At 45.6% G+C, this 14243-nt stretch overlaps 1 protein-coding gene across 3 annotated transcripts in view; it reads right to left on the reverse strand.

Annotated features, from left to right (window-relative positions):
* The window catches only part of DNAJB11 (DnaJ heat shock protein family (Hsp40) member B11), a 25636-nt gene continuing 11393 nt past the window's right edge, over positions 1 to 14243 (reverse strand). Inside the window, exons 5-11 of one of the 3 annotated variants that reach the window (XR_003093396.1) lie at positions 12261 to 12403; positions 9933 to 10015; positions 8552 to 8609; positions 7821 to 7932; positions 7264 to 7423; positions 4065 to 5384; positions 1 to 2850 (exon numbers count right to left, since the gene is read on the reverse strand). Coding sequence is in view for 1 of the 3 variants with exons in the window: in XM_006020992.3 (XP_006021054.1) it covers positions 5320 to 5384; positions 7264 to 7423; positions 7821 to 7932; positions 8552 to 8609; positions 9933 to 10015; positions 12261 to 12403 (621 nt within the window). In the remaining 2 variants the exon portion in view is untranslated. Of the gene's footprint in view, positions 5385 to 7263; positions 7441 to 7820; positions 7933 to 8551; positions 8610 to 9932; positions 10016 to 12260; positions 12404 to 14243 lie in introns of all 3 variants that reach the window. The other 2 variants (XR_001357805.2, XM_006020992.3) reach the window with 2 other exon arrangements.

Below are 14243 nucleotides of genomic sequence, written 5' to 3' on the forward strand. Positions count from 1 at the left end.
ATAAAAAAACCCAACCCAGTCTTTTAATGTTCCCTTATAGGTCACATTTCCTACCCTCTGTCTCTTTTCTGCTCCCTTCTGGACTCTTCATTTGTCTATGTCTTTCAATATGGTGAACCAGACACAGGCCTCCAACTGAGACTTCAGTGTGAAGCAGAGGAGAGTAATTAAAGTTTACATGCATCGCTCTTATTGACACCCCAAGAGTTGCCCACCTGGCAACAGATTGCCTTATTGGCTTTTATTGTTTGTGATCCACTAGAATGCCTAGATCCTTTTCTGCTGCACAATCACCCCTAAAAATCTACTGGACAGACTTCAATCCCAGCTCCAGTGGCCAGAGTGCACCCTGGAGCCCAGCTCATGGGCAGGGCACTGCAAGGGTGCAATACCTTGCTGCACTGCAATGTCAAAGGGGCCCCTGCTAAGGAGCAGGGAGTTGCATGAGCCACTAATGTGTTCTTGCTTCCCAGCCTTCAGCAGGTCTTCCTCAGAGCCAGCTTCAGTGACAAGTGCAGGATGGGGAGAGGAAGGAAGCTGGCTGGTGGCCAATATCTGTGTTGAGGGTGGTGTTGAGCTCTGAGCAGGAAGCCAAGGCTTGGCCCAGCAGACATACATCAGTGCTGAGCAGCTAGCAGCTCACCCCCACACTGGCACCTCCCTCCTCCTGGTCACTCAGGTCCTCATCAGCCACAAAACACTGACCCCTTTGTTCTGCGCAAGCACAGGCGGCAGCAGCTTTTCCCGTGCTACTGGACATGACCTGCTGGCAGGTCGCGGCCTGCACGCAGAAATAGCTTTTAACATCAGACCGAATTTGGGCAAGTTACAAGACAGTGCTCTGTGTGGGCTTCACAGCCATTCAGGCTATATCGACTCTGGCGTCTCGATACATGGCTTAAAGTGGGTACTATTTCCTATTAGATTGTGGAACTGTCATTCAAAGTCCCTACAGGACTGCTGCCTTTGCTTTCACCCTGCTTGCCAAAAAGATGACAAATCTGCTCCCTGAATCCATGCATCTTGGACAACCACGTTCCTTTTCAAAACCTCGCTGTGGAACAGAGGCGGTCCACATACCACAACTGGCATGGGTAGTGCACGTGCGCATGTGTGGGGCAGATAAGGCAGGAAAGGCAGGAAGCAGAGCAGGAGATCAAGTGGGGCGTGCAAAGCAGGAAGCAGGCATCTGTGATCTCCTACAGCATGAATTATACATAATAAAAATGCAGATTTACATTAAGCGCAGAGCCCAATGTGAAGGGATCCTAGATCTCCCTCCGTCCCCAGGAGCACTCTGGAAGGGAGAAAGGAAGGAGGTTTCCACCTCTGCTTGGAAGTTACCACAATTTGCTTTGAGGCCCTGGGCTGGAGCTCATGAAACAACACTGGCACACAGAAAGAATGCAGTCGTGGAAACAAGCCCTGTTCTCCCTCCCACTCCCAACTCCATTGCAGCAGGGATGCAGCCAACCTCCACAAAAAAGGAAGGAAAATTAAAATAGAGCACCAGGCCAAGAAACAACTAACTCTGCTTTGAGTGCAGCTTTGCTTACTTTTCTTTTTCTCCTTCTCTACCATACAAAGGGGTTTAATGAAGGAAAAAACAAGAGAGAGAGAGAGAGAGAAAAATCAACCAGAACCATATGCATGCTATGAAGTGGGAGATAAAGCCTACTAAAGCCTACTGATGAGGAGTAATGGTCCATGGCACTCAAAAGTAGCACTGTGCAGCTCTGCCTGCAAAATGACCACGTAGTGGAGCAACTGCCTGCAAACTCAGGGGACTGGATGTGACGTCTATTCCAATCCTGCATCACTAGATGAGTGCTCACAGGAAGCAGAGCTGTTACGAACAATCCCTAGGCCTGACCAGCTACTGAATGTATCCACCTGAGAACAGGTAATAGGGATGGCTTGGTGCAAGTCTAAAGTTCACTTCTTCTGAGGGGAAAAAAAAAAATGCTTACAGGATTGCTGCTGGATAAGGCTCCTGAACTGGCTAACACTTCTGGCCAATGCAACTGCTAACAGGAAAACAAGATATGGGGAAGACTCCTGCACATATTTGAGATAAGGAGATTCAGGGATTCTCCCTCTGTACCACTTTCTACTGGTTTCCTGACAGCATCTCTGGAGTGAAGCAGCTTTCAGGAGTTACGAAATATGAGAAGGCAACAAGAAAGGGAAAAAATGTTACAAGTCTCCCAAAACTGAGACTTGAACCTTCAACAAAGTAGGGCTCTTGATCAGGTCCAAATCCATTTACAAGGAGCTCCAACAGGTCCATAGCTGAGACACTGTGATTTTTCTCCTTTTGCCAGCAAAGATCAAGTCCTTTGAATCCATTGAAAAGGCCAGGTTTGTGGTAGACTGGACTGGAAAGTCCAGGAGGCTTACCGAATATTCATACTCCAGAAGGTAAAACTTCACTAGAACAAGACACAGGGCAGTATGAAACAGCTTGCACATCCCACCATGGTCACATAGATTAGTGCCCCTGGTCAATACCCGAGAAATTTCTAAATGAGACGCAACTTACAAAATCTTTCCTTAGGCAACCAGACTAAAACCAGAACAGTGATGGGGCAAGCCAGATCCTTAGAGATACTAAGGGAGCTTCTCAGAAAACAGTTGAAATAAAACTCTTATTTGAATGGATGGACCATCAACAGGTCATCTAACAGCAAGCTCTGTTGGAACTGGTGGTTGTGCTGGAGAATGTCACTGTCACACAGCGAGTTAACACTCATAGGAAATGAAATAAATCACTGTCCAACTGCTTGTCTCTGACTGCTGAACATCATGCATCCACCTTGTCATGGACAGACCACTGCAGACACGATGGAACTGGCAAGAAAAAAAAAAAAAAAAAAAGAGAGACGTCAAAGAGCACTGCCTGGAACGAGAAATGGGTCTGCAGTATCATGAAAAGCAAGTCACACTGGGGACAAAGGCAAACTGGCACATGGAGACAGGTTTCCTTGCAGAATAATGAAAAATCCTGAGGCAAAGTCTCAGTTAGAGAGACATCGACTCAGTGCAGAAATGGACATTAGCATCAACTCAGGCAGAGCTATTAGTGGACAAAACCTGTCTGTTCGTTCCCACTGGGAGAGCCTTGAAGGACCACCCCAAACATCCTCATGAAAAGGGGCTGCTTCTGGGTAAATGAGGTGTCCTTTTAATGCTTGTTCACTGGTCCAGAGGAAGAAAATTTCAGCCTCCAGGAAGATTTCCTGATAGTATTTCATAGACATTAGGGCTAGAAGGGACCTCGGAAGATCATCGAGTCCAGCCCCCAAACAGTAACAGGATGTGGATTGTTTTTAATTATTAAGGCTTGAAAAAAAGTTTCACAGAAAGCCTTTTGTCCAAGATAAGAAAAATGGAGAAGCATAAAACTGCATAATTTGTTCCTTTCCATTTCCTCTCACATCTTGGCTTGCTATATTTAATTTTTGTCTCATATACACAAAGGTGTCTTACCACAGGCTTGAACCAAACACTGCAGAAATGACAGCATCAGCCCCTAGTTTACACAGCCTCACAGACACGCTGCCAGCTTCACAGAGCTACAGCTTTGCTGCAGCCCCCAGTATATTACATGCCCCTTGAAGTTGGGGTAGGAACAATGTCTTCTCATTTTTAAAGCATCTCTACCAAAGCAAGAGATGGTGATGACTGTTCATGTTGAGGGCAAGGTTGAACTGGGCAGCTTTAAAGCCTTACTATATGGGTGTTATAGCTGTGCAACAAAGTGGTGCATCAGATACTACCATATTAATACAGAACCACAACCCTTTGGATCATCCATGGAACTGACAGGCTGACGGCATGAGCAGCTAGACACCCTCAGCAATGTTGTTTGAATGGAAGTGGCTGGCTAGGCCAAACCAGCACACCTGAAAGGGAACTGGAAGGAGAAAAGCCTAACTGGACCTCTCTTTGCGGATCCCAACTAGTTTGGTAGCCTGTTGGTGTCAGACAAACAGCACTAGCTCCTGAGTAGAAAGAAGAGTTGTTACCCACACATGGGAAAGACTCATTGTAATTTCTCTTACCCATGCACCCTGGTTACATGCCTGTAATGAAGTACCACAGAACAAACTTTCCCACGGGTGTGCTCAGGTCTGCCTCATGGCTTTTTCCAACTCCTTCTTCCTAAGTGCAATGAAGAGTACATGAAGGCAGACCTACCAAGACATCCAAACCGAGTCAAAAGAGCCTCCACTTCCTCCTCAGTGAGCACAGGAAGGGAAAAGAGAAGCCTTTCCCAGAAAAAGAGACCTCTTCCTCTGAAAGAGGTGAAAGAGGCTGCAAGGCTTTTGGCTAATACTAACTGCCATGTGGGATTACAGCTCAGAGGCACAAGCTTATTTTCATTACAACTGAGCCTTCTTCAGAAAACAGTTGCTTCCAGGAGAAATGCCTCCACTGTAGTTTTAATACACAACCAGTTTGCCACACACTTTCATTAACTATTTCAGTGGTACCAGCTGTGCCTGGTCTCATGGAGGATGAAAGGCAGGAGATACACAAATTGTTCCAGCCAAGCATTTGTGAACAAGGTGGTGGGCAAATGTTTCCATACTGGTCACAGAAGGAGTCTGTTGAGCCATTTTGCAGGGTCATGTACAGCAGAGGATGGGTGAAGATGGCTCATTCCCAGTTTGAAATTGAGTTTGGTCTTTACAGCATTTGAAGAAAGTGTGAATACTGAGAGCTTAAGAATTATCTGAGAATTAGGATAGGATTGATATACAGGGCCAAGGTCTCTGCAGCAACAGCAGTCACCTGTAGTTCTTACAGGCTCTCATTCAGTTCATTTCTAAGAATAAATTAGCTCCTGCTCCATAATATAACCAACTAGGTTATATTATACAGGGATGGGGAGAGAGAGGTAGGCAGAAGAGAGACTAAGTAGTCAGGGAAGATTAGCAGGAGGGACACAAGAGGCAGAAGAAACTACAAAGATACTTTGAGAGGGTCAAAAAAGTAACATCAAAATATATTTAAAAACCAGAACTTCCAATATGCACTAAATTTAAAACCCCCTCCCCAACATTTTTCTGCACAGGGAGCCTCCTCTCTGCTCCAGTACATGGAAGGAACTCTATAGGCAGCACCAGTTATATCCTGCAAAGGGCCATGTTTTCCATAAACCATCTGAGCACTTGCACCATTTACAAAAAAATACGACTTGTTTACTCTACCCTCCCCCCTCTTCTTCATTCCACAATAGGCAGCAAGAAAGACTGCAGATAAATATCACTGGTTTCATTTTTCATTTTCAATCAAGTCCAGTTTGTCCCCATGTTAATATCCCTGCAGTCCATTGTACACCTTCTGCACCGATCCTTGTTTCAATAACTGTTGCAGACCTGCAAAAGAAAAAGGAGAAGAGTTAACATGGGCCACAGACCCCCTTTACCTATTTGCCCTGAGGATACAAGAGGCATTTGGAAAGTCTCCATTGCCCAAGCCCCAGGTGGCACCTGGTACATTTAAACAATATAACCTCACTGAACAGTTCAAACTGCTGCACCTCTGTTTCAGTTGGGCTGAAATATTACCTTAATTCTGGTGAAGTGAGGTTATATGCTGTCATAATATTCTGCTGGACTACAGGTAACAGACTAAATAAGAAAAAGGCCAAGAGACCCAATGAAACAGTAACCTATGCTCTAGACTTCACAACACTGCAGGTAAGGACAAAGGAGGCAGTTGAGGAGATGCTTCATTTTCTCCCATGTGCACTACCCAATATACCATTCCTTTACCCTACTGGCTGGGAAGATAGTTGAATCCAGGGTATGCTCTGGCTCCTGGAAATAAGTCACTTCACCAGGAAAGAAGTGATAGAGTCTGTTTCCTTTTAAAAAAATGTAAATAAGATACCATTCTTAGTACAGTCATTTATACATACTTAATAGATTAACATGAAGTTGTACTCTGACATAGTTTCCACTTCTTATCTGATAGTGAAATATCAGCTATGATGGCATAAGGGACAGAAGTATGAGCCAGCACTGAAAATGCAATCTTCCACCTAAATGGGTCACTGTGTTAAAGGAAAGACAAACAGACTTTCACCTCTTCTTCCTAAGGGCCTAGGTTGCAAAACATGGGTGGGGGTAGGATGGAGCAGACAAAGCATGTGTCATTTTGCTTTCCTGAAGATACTCCGACAGAATCCTGAGATTAGAAATCAGCTTCCTGACATGAGATCAGCAGAACTGCCGCAGCACCCAGGGTCAGATCCAAAGGTCTTGGTGGAGGGACCAAGTGACACAGTACCAACGTGCTCCCTGCCTCCTCAGGTTTCGTGCTCCCATTTTGCTCTCTTTTTGGTCCAATGAGTTTTACATTCTTCATTGTGCAGAAGAACAGTTTCAGCTGGAAGGGCAGAGAATAAACCTCTTGCCTAGTGAGATAAGGGCATTTTTCTGGGTGGTAGGAAAAGTGCATTTAAAACTTCTAAGGCTGAAGTGGGAACTAAACTTGGGTGTGTCATCCTCAGAAGGTGCTGCCATACCAACAGCTCCTCTCCCAGCCCCATTTTACTATGATTCCATGAATGTGTGTCTGGACAAAGTCATTCTGGTACTCTAAGTTCACTTTCATGCTCCCTGCTTCTACAGCATTAACACGGGCAAGGGGAACCTGGAAGTTTTGGTGATAGCCCCTACTGGAGCCTCTTGCCCGTCTCTTTAGTGAGACATTTCCTTGGACGACCTGGAAATCCAGACCATTGACTTCAAATGCCATAATGAGATGAGGGGTAACACCTGAAGGACCTCTGGGCTATGGGGAGACTGACTGGTCTTGGAGGGCAGTTCCAATCTAAACCTCTTTGCAGAAACAGAAGAAAAGGAAGTCCCTTAAGATGACCCTTGAGGACCCTGCCGATCCTATCATTATACAAGGCTCACAAAAATAAATTACTACATCTGAGATCCCATTCTAGTAACAGCAAGGTCCAGTCTTAGCCCGCCACATTGTACATAGATGAGCACTACAAAGCAGTTTCAGACTTGCCAACTGCCATACAAGTATCAGATCAATAGTACACCTAAATCTCATCCAGTATCTTTCCAACTGCAGCTGAGACAAGAAGCACTTCTTCAGATACCAAGCCAACTGTGTTGTCCACATGTGCAGAGAAAGGGAGAATTCCTCCCCGAGTACTGCAGGCCATGATCTTAGTTATATGATCCAAGTCTTATTGGGCATGACTCTCTGACACAACATTGCACATACCTTCCCGTTGTTCGTCTGTTAGCTGCTCTTTGGGGAATTCTACATCAAAGGTTATTATTAGTGAGCCTTTGATGTTGTTGTTATCAAAATTTGGAAGACCTTCTCCTTTCTTCCACAGCTTGGCCCCAGGTTTTGTGATTTTATCCCGAGCAACATGAACCTGGAAGGCAAAAATATCTTTAAAAAAAAAAAAAAAAAAAAAAAAAATGGTTCAGAACAACTCCTGATTTCTTAAACTCCACTCCACACTCAATACAAATTCTCCACAGAGCCAACAGCATGCACAGGGACCAAGAGAGCATCACTTCCAGGACATATTGTAACACTGACAAATTTTAAGACACCACTTGCCAGAGCTGCCCCTTCCAGCTAATCGTGGATTTTCCTCACTTGCAGCTTCCAAATAAATCAAAATAGGCATTTTTATCTCTAGCACTGAGACAAGACTGTACATGGTCAACAGATGGAACTGCAGCACTGGACAAATCCTTGTGGGGCTTGAGGAACTCGTCACTAAGATTCTGCTCCTAGTGAACGAGAGTAAACCGTTGCCTCACCTTGTGCCCATCTAAATGTGCGATATCCATTTCAAAGCCTACCAATGCCTCGACCAGCGAGATAGTCACATTTGTATATAAGTCATCTCCTCTTCTTTCGAAGACTGGGTGTCTGTGAATAAAACATAGCAACTTCAGCTTCGTGCCTCTCTCCTACAAGAGTCGGGGCGTCTAGCTCACCCCCCTCAATTTGTGAATAAGTGTGGAAAGCTCACAACTCACAGAAGGGTGGATAAGACATGCATTCACAGACATGGCTTCCTTTTCCTGCACTCAATATGTGCATTACTAAGGAGCTTTCAGTTCCTGGGACACGGAGTGCCAAGGCGTGTCATATATATGACTCATCCAACAACTTTCTCTTGTAATAAGGAGGTATATTTCATTGCATGAAGCTAGAGGAGGAAAGGCGTATCCAACCATTCCATGAGACTCAGCTAGCATCTACCAACTCACTCCCAAATACTGGGCCAAACAAAACAAAAAAAGGAAAATATCCGATTAGCTTCTAGGCAATAGTTTCTCGATACCCACAGCACTTGAGTCACTGCACAGCCCTGACTCCAGTCCTCTGCCAAAACGGTTAGATGACTGGCTCTCTGATCTCACTCACTGACTTTAGGTTATGTACATGACATCTGAACTGCCATCATTGATAGGAGAGTCACTCTCAAGCTTCCTCTTAATAATCTAAAGAAGTGAAATGAAGTGATTTAGTGGAGGTTACTTACTTGAGAACTTTTATGCGGAAACGCAAGTCACCTGGCTCCCCATCTACATGAGGTTCACCTGTGAAGTAAGTTATAAGTGGTATGTTACATGACCTGTTAATAATCCTAACTGGCATTGCATCTGCAAATACCCAATTTGCCTGGCAGCATAGCAAGCCCTATCACTCGCAGACTTAGTTTTGTGTTCTCATAAGCTGTAAAGTCTTTATGGTTCTTAAATGAAGAAATCCCCGCTTACAGGCCACTTCCTTAATGGAGTGCCTAAAGCGGGGCAGGGGTGGTGGCAACTGATCCTATCTGGCCCTGGGACATCTGCCCCACCCACTGCTGGGGGTGCTGGATGGAGTGGGTGGGAAGGGTCTCCACTGAGACAGGTCTGGGCTTCCCACAGGCAGGGTGTGCTCAGCCAGATGGATGTGATGGGGCAGTGGGTGGTGGTGAGGAAAGCAGTGTCCAGAAGCAGGATGGGCAGGCGGGGCAATCCATTCCTTGCACGCCTCTGCAATAGGCACTGGTTCTGTGGACAGGGACATGCAAGGAATGGATTGTGGCTCTGCCCTGGGCCTGGACCCCATAGTGTTGCCGCCTCACAATCCCGATCTTGTCTGTCTATTCCACTCCTGGATGCTGCCCCATGCCCACCCACAGCCTCATCCCATCCATCTGGCCAAGCGTGCCCTGACCATGGGAGTCCCGGGTCAGTCTCCATGGAGACCTGCCCACCGACCTGCTCTATATTCAGGGTCTCCAGTGGTGGGTGCAAGGCAGACAAGCCAGGATGCTTGGGTAGCAGGACAGGGTTTGATGGTGGTGGTGGACACTGTCAGCCGAGCAGAGCAAGCCGCTGCCATGGGGGTTGCCAGGAAGCAAGTCTGGCCACTGTGCTGCTCCTGTCCTGTCACACACCTGGACAAAATCCCTCGGTGGGCAGGATCCAGCCTCCAGGCCATTTTTTGACCACCCCTGCTCTGGACTGCCAAACTATGCACAGGACATACCAACCCCTTAAAAACGATATGCTGCAAAACAGGGGTTGGCAGGTTTTCCAGCAGGGGGCCGCTCTAACTGTACCCAGCTCTAAGCACGCACCACTTCTCACCCAGCCTGCACTGCTGCTGTTAGAGTTGGAGCCACTGCAATGCAGCTGCTACTTTCTACCTACTGCTTGGGTAAAGCCCCTGCTGCCGAAATGCTGCAGAAGCCCCTTGGCTCTGGGCTGGATCAAACAGCTCTGCAGGCCAGATCTGTCAATGGGTTGCTGACTCCTGTTCGAAACAATCCTCCACAGCATGCCCAAGGATCCTTACTGCTAGACATGATCCCAGTATAGCCAGGGAAATAGCACAAGCAGAACAAAGCATAGCAGCAGCTACTATTGTACCTTCTCCAATGAAAGGATACTCCATGCCATCCCTCACACCTGGCTCTATCTCCACCTCCAATGTTCGTTCTTCGTTCACAAGCCTGGAAATCAAGTGGGAGATGAGAGGAACAGCAGGCAGAAGACTGCTCACATTGGCAATTCTTATTTCATTTTATCAGACTATTAAGGACTGCTCCCACAGTTAACCACAGCTTCTCTCAAACTGCTCACATCATGACTGCACTCCAGTTTGCCTAGTGTTCAAAGAAGCATTGCCTTTTTCTTACTTCTATGGCTAACCATTATAAAGCTGCAAAGTGTAAGCTACTGAAACTACCTCAGGATCCAGAGATGCCACAAATGAAAAATAACCTATTTGAATTGAGGATTAGTCCAGGGAGAATGAGGCTGGAAAGCCAAGATTAAAAAAAATATATATACACATCTTCTACCCAAGAGAGAAACAGGGAAAAAAACACAAAGTTGAAAGGGACATCTTATCTGAACCTCCTCAAGGCACCGTTGTCTCTGTCCAAACATTTGTCCTGAGAATTCAGAAGTTTTCATGTACAGGTTAAATGATGGCGATTCTATAACCTCTCTAAGCGCTAGAATGGATTACCTAACCACCTGTATAGTTAAAAAGTTCTTACTATACAACCTTATTTCCCATCGTTGTAATTTAAATCTATTACTTCTTGTCCTGTCCCCTGTGGTCATCTTATCTTTATAACAAGCCTTTTTTCTATTAAAAAACTAGCAATCAACCACCTTGCGCTGTCTTCTTTCCAAACTAAATAATCCCAGTTCTTCCAACCTTTGCTTGCATGTCATGTTTCTTAGACTTTTAAATAAGACACTACTGTTAATACGTCCCAGTATACAACTGATTTTTTTTTTGGGGGGGGGGACGACGACGACGACAGAATACTACATTGACATACATTCAAATTATGGTGCACTATAACCCCCAGGTCCTTTTCTACAGCAACACAGTCTAGTCCAGGGATGGGCAAAGCCCAGTCTATAGCGGATTCCACTTCCCAGCAGCCCCTGCCCGCATTGCTGTGGTTGGTTTCCATGGAGACACCAAGAGTGGCAGGGCAGCTGCCCAGTTAGCTGCTCCAGGGCCGGGATCCTGCAGCAGTGACAGTGTGGCCCAGAGATGGGGCAGAGCTGCGATCCACTGCCCACATGCCCTGGGCAGGGACATGCAAGCAGCGGATCGTGGCTGTGTTTCATCTCTGAACCATGCTATCACCACTGCAAGATCCCAGCCCCAGTTGTGGAGGAGCTCCCTGCCCAGCCATGTGCCCTGCCGGCACTGCTGGGGCCAATCTCCATGGAAACCCTGCCCATACACTGTCACAGCACTGCCACTACTGGGGTGTCCAGGGAAACCAGCTGCAGTGATGTGGGCAGGGGCTGCTGGGAGATGGAGTCTAGCTGCTGGTTGGATCCGCCATTTTGCCCACTTCTGGTCTAGTCAGTCATTAGTTGTGTACTTTTTCCATCTTAACAGCTGTATTTTGTACTTGTCTTTACTTAATTTCTTCTGATCTCTTTCAGACCATTTTCCAATTGATCATTTTCAAGCTAATCCTGTCCTCCAAAGTATCTGCTACTCCCCCAGTTTGGTGTCACCTGCAAATTTACAAGTGTATACTCGATTCTGTGCTGCAAATCATTAATAAAATACTGAACAGCACCAGGCCCAGGACAGTCCCCAGGGTTCCTCCTCCTGATATCTTCTTGGAGCAAGACATTTGAGCATTCGACAACTATTTTTTGAGTCTGATTATCCAGAGAAGTTATGTACCCACTTCCCAGTAATTCTTGTCCCGACTGCATTTCCTTAGCTTACTTGTAAGGATGTCATGGGAGACCATGTCAAAAGTCTTGTTACAGCTAACAAGGCTCTTTGGGTAAATCTGATATCTTTTATTAGACTAACTTATTTTAGTTGGTCTAATAAAAGATAAGCAGATTTGGTCTAATAAAGGACATCAGATTTAGCCAAAAAAAGTTTACCCAAAGAACCTTGTCTGCCTTAGACCAACATGTCTACAACCAACACCATTGCTACAGGTGAGGTATATTTGCTTCACTCTTCTTCACAAATCTGTCACCTCTACTCATGGTTGCTGATTTCTGCCAATCTGCAGCTAGCAATAGATCAGTCTGAGTAAGCAGAAGGAGAACTGCCCTCTAAAATCAGAAGCATTATTTAAGAAAAAAAATATGTATTTGTATTGGGTTATTTTAAAGTGTTCAACTATTAGAGGCACACATGTTCTTTCCCCATCTAGTGGCCAGTTTCATACAAAGCAGAAATCTCACACTCACTTGACATTGGGACACTCATCACAGACAACTTCTTGAGTCATCTGGAAACGCCCAGGGCCAAGCTGGGTGGTCCTCATCTCCTGCCGACAATTGCATTTCCGCTTGCCAGGTGCTTGTCTTGCTACTGGCTTGTTTCTAACAACCTGCAAGGGAAAAATATATTAACCAAACACAGATGGCAGTGATACTTCAGATAATTCTGAGCTCTCCGCCCTTCTAAATAACTAAGGTATCAGTGCTGCTCTTCAAATTTTAATTGCCTTTGCTCTTGGAAATGCATTCCTAAATCCAGTCTTCGGTTTTCTGCTTCCTGCTGATCATACATGAAGTGCTAAAATACCAGAGCAGCTGCTCTAAGGCCCTCTGTTTGTTACTTTGCTTTTTTGCATTTGTTTCCTAGATGCTCTATACCTTTCTAAATGGAAGACGTCATGATCTGAAGCACCTGACAGAAAGATTAAGTATTTTGGGCAGCTGAATAAAACACCATATGGAAAAAGTAGAAAGTTGCCCTCTAATCAGATGCATTTTTAACAAATTCTTGCTTTGTATGTGGTTATTTTAAGTATTGCAGAGGCATCTGACACTGAAGACAAATGTTTGAAGGATGCAAGCTGTGCAAATATAGTATTTATTTATTTTTTTAATAGTGTATCAAGGTGCAAAGTTCCTGTTGGTATTTCAAAATCTTTCATTTTTGTCATGGGGCTCAAATCAGACAGGATTTTTATATATAGATGAAAATGCTTCTGAGGACAGAATTGGATACAAATACCTAATTCACTCAAATGGGCAATACATTTTTATTTATTAATTTTTTTAATATCAAAGAAACCCAAGGACATTAAACGTAAAAAATAATAATACAGAATTAAAATATAACCGAGTTATGGTTGAACCTGGAGGTATAACTTTAGCTTTCTAAGTCTCCCTGGATTTTTGGTTTAAAATTTTAGACATTAGGGTTTACAGTTTACATGCACAATACCTATAATGAAACTTGCACAGTATTTGTTTTAGGAACCAATTTTAAGTTGCCCATTTTACACAGATGCTTAAATATAATTCTCATTTAACTCAGCATTTAGCTTGTAATTTAATAGAATGGTTTACCAGCAGAGACATGACTAGTTAAAGGAGGGCACCACGTGCTTATTAAGCACACAATCTAGATTGTATATTGTGACAGGTATTTGGCTGGGTAAAAAGAACCTCTAACCTCCTGCTTTAATTACATGAACAGGGTGACAGCTGCTTTGTTGGAAGATGCATTACTTGATGACAAGAGCCCAAGTCCAGCTAAATAAACCCTGCATCTCTTGCTTAGTGTTTAGTCTCTCTCCTGCAGTTTTCTATTGTTTTACAGGGGCCCATCTGGAATACCACTTTCTGCACAGTGCTTTTAGTCTAGTATAAAGATCAGTATCCGGTATAGGGTGACCATCTGTCCCTAACTGGGTGGGAACCTCAAGTCCTGGTCCCGGGCTACACAACTCAGGGACAGAATTTGTCCTGGATTTGCAGTGCCGTACAGGGATCCACAGGAAGCGGTGGACACTGGCAACGCATAGGGGATGTATGGGAGTACACATGCACCCCCTGACCAGCCACGCTCACCGCTTAGGCGACGGGTGGAGGGGGGCAGGCGGGAGCACCAGTGCCCCCCCTGCAAGTGCCAGGCAGGGAGCAGCCATGGCCCACCCCCCCCAGTGAGATTGGCCGCAGGGGGACCCCCTGGTCACTGGGAGGGCACGTGCCCCCCCTGACTAAGGTGGAACCAGTTGCCCATGATGGTGGGGTGCCCCTTGCAGGCTGGCAGCATTCCAGCCTGCAAGGGGCTGCCAGGAGCAGGATGCAGGGGTGTGCTGCATGCATGTGCATGCCCACAACACATGCATGTGACCAGAAACACAGCCAGGCAGCCTGCACAGCAGTTCCTTGCAGGTAAGTCTATGGGGGGGGGGGGGGGGGGGGGGGGGTGGG

This window comes from Alligator sinensis, unplaced genomic scaffold (genome assembly GCF_000455745.1).
Source record: "Alligator sinensis unplaced genomic scaffold, ASM45574v1 scaffold1086_3, whole genome shotgun sequence".
NCBI classification, from domain to species: domain Eukaryota; kingdom Metazoa; phylum Chordata; order Crocodylia; family Alligatoridae; genus Alligator; species Alligator sinensis.